At 47.5% G+C, this 6,061-nt stretch overlaps 1 protein-coding gene across 1 annotated transcript in view; it reads left to right on the top strand.

Annotated features, from left to right (window-relative positions):
- DNMT1 (DNA (cytosine-5-)-methyltransferase 1) overlaps positions 1–6,061 on the top strand; it is a 96,935-nt gene that overhangs the window by 6,223 nt on the left and 84,651 nt on the right. The window contains exons 2-4 of the mRNA XM_006898836.1: positions 4,220–4,256; positions 4,917–5,024; positions 5,209–5,419. Coding sequence (XP_006898898.1) covers positions 4,220–4,256; positions 4,917–5,024; positions 5,209–5,419 — 356 coding nt within the window. The remainder of the gene's footprint in view (positions 1–4,219; positions 4,257–4,916; positions 5,025–5,208; positions 5,420–6,061) is intronic.

Below are 6,061 nucleotides of genomic sequence, written 5' to 3'. Positions count from 1 at the left end.
CCAGAGCTCCCCCCTGTTGGGTTTCTGAGGGCTCAAATTGCAACAGGAGGAGACAGCCTAGCTTTTCCTTGGAGCTGCTGGAGATAGGGGGTGTCTGGGTCAGCAGCTCCACTGTTTCCAGACGATGCCACCAGGGCCCCCCAGACATCCCTCCTCAAACTCCTGTCTTGCCTAGTCTCCCTCCCATCAAGTTCTGAGTTTCACAGGTTCCTGAAATTTGTACTAACAGTTTAACCACAAACTTGGCTTCTTCAGTAAAACATAAAACTGTCTGAAGACTGTGGATCCGAGATCAAACACTGATCTGTCGGAGTTAAAATCCAAGGTGTTGGCTGGCAGGCTGCATGCTTTCCAGGAGGCTCTAGAGGAGAATCTATTTCCTGCTCTTTTGTGTTATTGGCAGAACTGAGCTCTTTGCAATTGGAGGATTTAGGCCTGGTTTCTGGCCCACAGTAAGCTGAGGCCCATTCCCCGGTTCCTCGAGGCCATCACACCGATTGGCTTGTGGCCTCTTTGTTCAGTTTTCAAAGCTGGTAGGGAATGATGGGCCAGGTCCTCACATCCCATCTCTAACTGCAGCTGGGAACATTCTTCTTCTAATGGCTTGTCATTAGATTGAGACCACTGGATAATCTGGGATAATCTCCTGGTTTCAAGATCCATAACCTTCATCCCATCTCTAACGTCTCTTTTGCTAAGTAAGATGATAGTCCTGAGTTGCTATGATTATAACATTTTTAAACTAAAATAAAAAAAAAAGCAAGTGCACTGCCTTCAAATGGATTCATATTTGACGGTAGCCCGATGGAATGCCTTGTAGGGTTTCTGAGGCTGGAAATGCTTATAGAAGCAGGCCACCACTTCTCTTTTCCTGTGGAGTGCAGCCATTCTGCTGAGCAGACAGATGTCATTAACTCCAGTGCTACCAGAACCCCTGGATGGTTCTAGGGAAGGGACGTTGTTCTGCAGAATGTGAGAAAATGTGCCTCACCCATTCAGCCAGTGTCGGAGAAAGGGCTGACAGCCTTCAGGAACTTGCTGTGTAATGTCCACTCCTGCTACACCCAGATTTCAGAGCAACTCTGATTCAGCAAGGTTCATTTCCGTTTTCACTTTGCTCCTGACTGGTCTGCGAGACACGTTGGTGGTGTGGTCGTCAAACCACCCAGCTCCTAAGTAGAAGTTCAGAGGTTTGAATCCACCAGCTGCTCCGCAGGAGAAATACGCAGGTCAGGTCGTGTAAAGATCACAGGCTTGGAAAACCCTATGGGACATTTCTGTTTGATCCCAGCTCATGAGCTCAAAAGAATTCATTGCTGTCATGTCCGAAGCGACTCCTAGTTGGCCCTCCACTGGTTTTCGGAGGCAGTGAATTGTACAGGCGCCGACTGCCCGTCTTTCTCTCTAGGAGGCACTGGTGGATAAAAGCCTTGGGGTTACCATAGCCACCGATCAGCTGGTGATCTGCTGTCCGGTCTACAGTGAGACTTAGCTTCCACGTTCACTTCCCTGAATTTTGCTATTGTGACTTCCTCCTGCCCTGTGAACCCGTGGATGGTTCGTAAACCATAGAACAAAATGGGCTTTTCAGCCCGATGGTCCTGACCGCACTCCCACAGCTTCCCCTCCTTGGGCTTGCCGTTCCTACCCTGTGCGTCAGCAGATGAGTGTTTCCTGCGTACTTGGAGCCACTGGCCTGCTGTTGAAGACACCAAGTCTGCTGCAGCGTCCTTCCTGATGCTGTCTCTTCCAAGGCCTGAAGATCCTGATGCTGTGCTTAATCTTCAGGATAATTTATCGTTCTGTCTTCCCCCGCCCCTTTTTTTTAAAATTTTTATTGATTTATTTTATATGTGTACCGTCAAATTGGATCTGACTGGTACAGGAGGCTATTGTTCCTCCTTATTCAGCAGAGCATCTGGTGTATTTGAACCGCATACCTCTGGGATTGTAGTGCAGTTTCCTGCCACTAGGACACCAGAGCTCGCCTGTCTTTTCCCCCTTAAAAGACTAAATCTGTGAGGGAAGGAGCGAAGAGTGAAAGACCATGGCCTTTCAAACTGCAAAGGGTTCTATGGTGGCCTATCTCTTAGCATATGGCTCCTGTCCTTGAGGAGAAGGCATGAAATTGCGACTTAGGGCCCCAGTGGGATGAGGAACTAACCTGAGCAGGGCCCCCGCCTTCCTGTTAGCACCCTTCCACTCTGGGGTCTGGCAGGTTAAATCCAGTCTTCACCAGGCAAGACAATCTAATCAAGTTGTGCTGATTATCTGTGGCCTTTTGTCAGGCTAGATACCCCGGTTCCTAGGCTGTAGATTGAGCTGCAAGTCTTTCCTGGCCCACAGGTAGGTGTGATCAGCGTTCTGGAAAAGGCGCCTTGGCTGGGCTCTGTTAGCCGGTTAACTCCTGAGGTCTCAGGAACAAGGGCCTCTCTGGCTGGCCGAGGTTGAGGCTGTGTCCTGCTGCAGTTTGAATGAACAGAATGAGAAGTCAGATAACTCAGCTTCTTGGCTGCCTCTGCGTTAAGCCCTGAGTTCTCTGGCTGCCTGCCTGGAGGCCTCTACGTGGACCTTCATTCTAGCAGAGCGGAATGAATGAATGTTGGGTGGAATAAGCTGCTAGAGCCCCTGAGAATCTTGTGCCACACAGTCTTAGCACCACTGTACCTGCAGAGAGCGCAGTCTTTCCTGCAATAATTCTTTCCACCCTCCTCCAACAGTCTGGCACCTCTTCCGGTCACCAGGTCACTGCCCGGAACAGGGCCTGGCACGCAGTGAGCACCCGTGGGTGGAAGTGATGAGTGAAGTCCACATGGAATGAGCTGTGACTGAAGTCGGAGCAGACACTGCTTGCCAGCCATTCTGCACAGCCTTGTACTGCAGCTCGAACTTGCCTCACAGAAGGACCAGCTTGGAGGAGCTGTTTCTGTGACAGCTACACTTGGTCCCTGTCTGTGTGGACAGGCCGACGGCGGCCTGGGATGGAAGAAGCCCAGACGCCCAGTCCTGCCCAGGGTGCTTCCCCACCCTACTCCCACCCCCAGACACTCACCCAGCTGGTTAAACCTGTTCTCGCCCCACAGCCTGCAGGCAGGACCTCAATGAGTACCCTCTCGACTCCCTCTCCTCCAGTCGTATTTGTTTTCCCTTCAGAAAAAGGCAAGACAATAATGTTTCGTAATCAAATGACCTTCCAGCCGAACTCCTGGAAGTTCCAGTTAATGTGCAAACGTTCCTGCAGGTAGACTCTCTGGTTAGACGGCAGTCGACTTTTCTAACTTGCTCTCCTGCCACCATATCTCACATTTCTTATGAGAATACTGCCACCCCCTAGCTTGGCCCTAGGGGACCTTAGCTTGCTGTTCCCCATGGTACCCTGTGCCTCTGGGTCTGACACCAATCACCATGGCCTACACCCTTGTGCAGGCTCTTCCTAAATCCAGATAGAGAGCAGCTCTGTCATTGAACAGGCGAGTCTAGCTCCTTCTTCCGGTCCTTGTAAAAAGGCTATCTGTTCTGGAAGAGAGCTCTTTGACCATTTCTCCCTATTGTCAGAAAAACCTACGCCCAAATAGGAGCCTCATTCAGATCAAAATGACTTCTTAGTGTGTCATCAGCCATAGACTTGAGAGGAAGGAGAATCACTCACTTTCCCCTCTTCCTAACTTTCACATGTATGAAAATGCCTGGGTGGTTCCAGCATCTTGCAAATAGGTTGGTAGTTTGGACTCACCCAGCCAGCTCTTTCACAGTTCCATAGATGACAGCCAAGAAAAGCTAAGGGTTTAGAGTCCTCTGTTCTATAAGAGAGTGGAACTGTGTTATATAGTAACTGTCCAGCTTGGACTAACTGTAGCAACAGCAACCATGTTAGAGTCCTCTGTTCTATAAGAGAGTGAAACTGTGTTATACAGTAACTGTCCAGCTTGGACTAACTGTAGCAACAGCAACCGTGTGTTAATGTTGCAGAGTTAATTTATGGTGGTAGTAGTCAATCATTTTAACTATGGTAAAAATACATCAGTTCAACAGTTTTTCACTGTGTGTCAGTGAAGATGACTAGGCTCTTCGAGTGAGGTGTGCGATTTATCATTCATATGAACTAACTCACTGTTCCCCAACATCTTTCCCTGCCCCCAGCATTCTTAAAGATTTTTAGAAACCAAAGTGAATTAATTTTTTTAATTACATCTCTTTCTTCCCCTCCCCTCCCCCCCAGGCTCAAAGATTTGGATCGGGATAGTTTAACAGAAAAGGTAATCTCTGCCTTTTACATTCTTCCTTTACCTCACGTGCTACTTAACGATTACTTTGTGGCTAAGGAGAAGATAAAGTTTTAGGTTTGCCCTCCTCCTTCCATGTGGGATAATTTGGATGTGCTACAGTAATATTAGAGTTTTTTGCTTTTGTGGTTTTTAATTCATTCACTCTTGCACATTTTCCTCCCTCCCTCTATTCCCCTCCCCTCAGCCCACTTTGCAATGTACCTCTTGTTCCAGATTGTGATTAGTTGTTGAGTTTTTTTAAAAAAAATTCAGACATTCAGACATTTCTGTTTTTGGAACTCTGCAGAGTTTTACCATCTAGAATTGAGTCACCACATAGACTTGAAACTATCGCCTCTTTCCTGTAACCTGTCCTGGTTACACTGTTGTCAGAAGCAGTTCTTATTCTAACGTTGCCACTCTGATTTTTCCCATTTTCACCATTCTGAAGGTGATATGGTCTTGTTGGAAAGAGGACGAATGTATTTTATAAATATTAAAGGCTGACTTTTTTTTTTTTTGGTTCTGAGGGCACAGACAGTGATGGCTGCTGTCTTTAGTATCAGTATGTGACAGGCAGCTGAATTATTTTAGTTCATCAGCTAATGGCTTGGGAGTTCCAAGACTTCTAAACCTAATATCCTTCCTTAGGAATGTGTGAAGGAGAAATTGAATCTTCTGCATGAATTTTTACAAACGGAAATAAAGAATCAGTTACGTGATTTGGAAACTAAATTACGTAAAGAAGAATTATCAGAGGTAAGTCGCTTCTCAGTATCCAGCTTTCTAGAACACTCTTCTGTGGACCTTGTGACTGGGGAGGCAGAATAGTCTCCTGCCGTCCTTGTTACCTGATAATTATAAAGGAAACACACGTGTTTCCTTGTTCTTATTGCTACTTGTTTACATTCACTGCTACTTAAATTATCCTTTCCTGCTGTAGGAGGGCTACCTGGCTAAAGTCAAATCCCTTTTAAATAAAGATTTGTCCTTGGGGAACGGAGCTCATGCTCGAGAAGTGAATGGATATCTAGAAAACGGGAGCCGTGCGGGTGGTGAAGAGCGAGTGAGAATGGCAGAGGAAAACAAACCCTCCAAACAAGGCTCGACCCCCCGGCAGACCCGAAGGAGCAAGTCGGTTGGAGAGTCTCCGGGTAAGAACACTTGACCAGCCTGACACCTTGACGTGGTTTGCTTGCGAGGGCTGGTCACACTGGGAAGCGTGCTTATCCTGGGCAGTGCTTCCTGCCTTGTTTCCTGTCTGCAGCGGTGCTGAGTATTCCTACTGTAGCCTATTTAGCTAAGTAATTCATTAAATCTCACCTTTGAGGTACAGAGCAAGAGATCCTCAAACATGGCTATTTGAAAGGCAGTTCATGAAATAGCAGAAGGGTGGAGGGACCTTGCAAGAGAAGAAGACCCTAGATGACTTGGACTCACTCAGTGCCTGGGGTTATGGGGGTCGACGTGTCAGAGACAATGCAGTTATCTCAGGATAGACTAGGGTTCAGGGCTGTTGTACACAGGATCACCATGAGTCACAAGCAACTCAGTGGCACACAACGAAACAAGTACTATGAGCTCTGGCGGCCTAGTGGTAGGAAGCTGCACTGCAATCCTGAAGGCGTGTGGTTGGAATCCACCAGCTGCTCCGTGGGAGAAGGATGAGCAACCTCCTCCCATGCGATTTACTGCCTCTGGAAAGCTCGAGAGGCAGCTATGGGTCAGTTCGACTCAACAGCACACAGTAACAACTAGTATGACTTCTAGGAAGTGAAATCTTTCTCTTTTTTTAA

This window comes from Elephantulus edwardii, unplaced genomic scaffold (genome assembly GCF_000299155.1).
Source record: "Elephantulus edwardii isolate Elephantulus edwardi_28Jun2011 unplaced genomic scaffold, EleEdw1.0 scaffold00237, whole genome shotgun sequence".
Lineage (NCBI taxonomy): Eukaryota > Metazoa > Chordata > Mammalia > Macroscelidea > Macroscelididae > Elephantulus > Elephantulus edwardii.
Note: the sequence above shows the minus strand (reverse complement) of the source record. Positions and strands in the feature narration are given on the sequence as shown.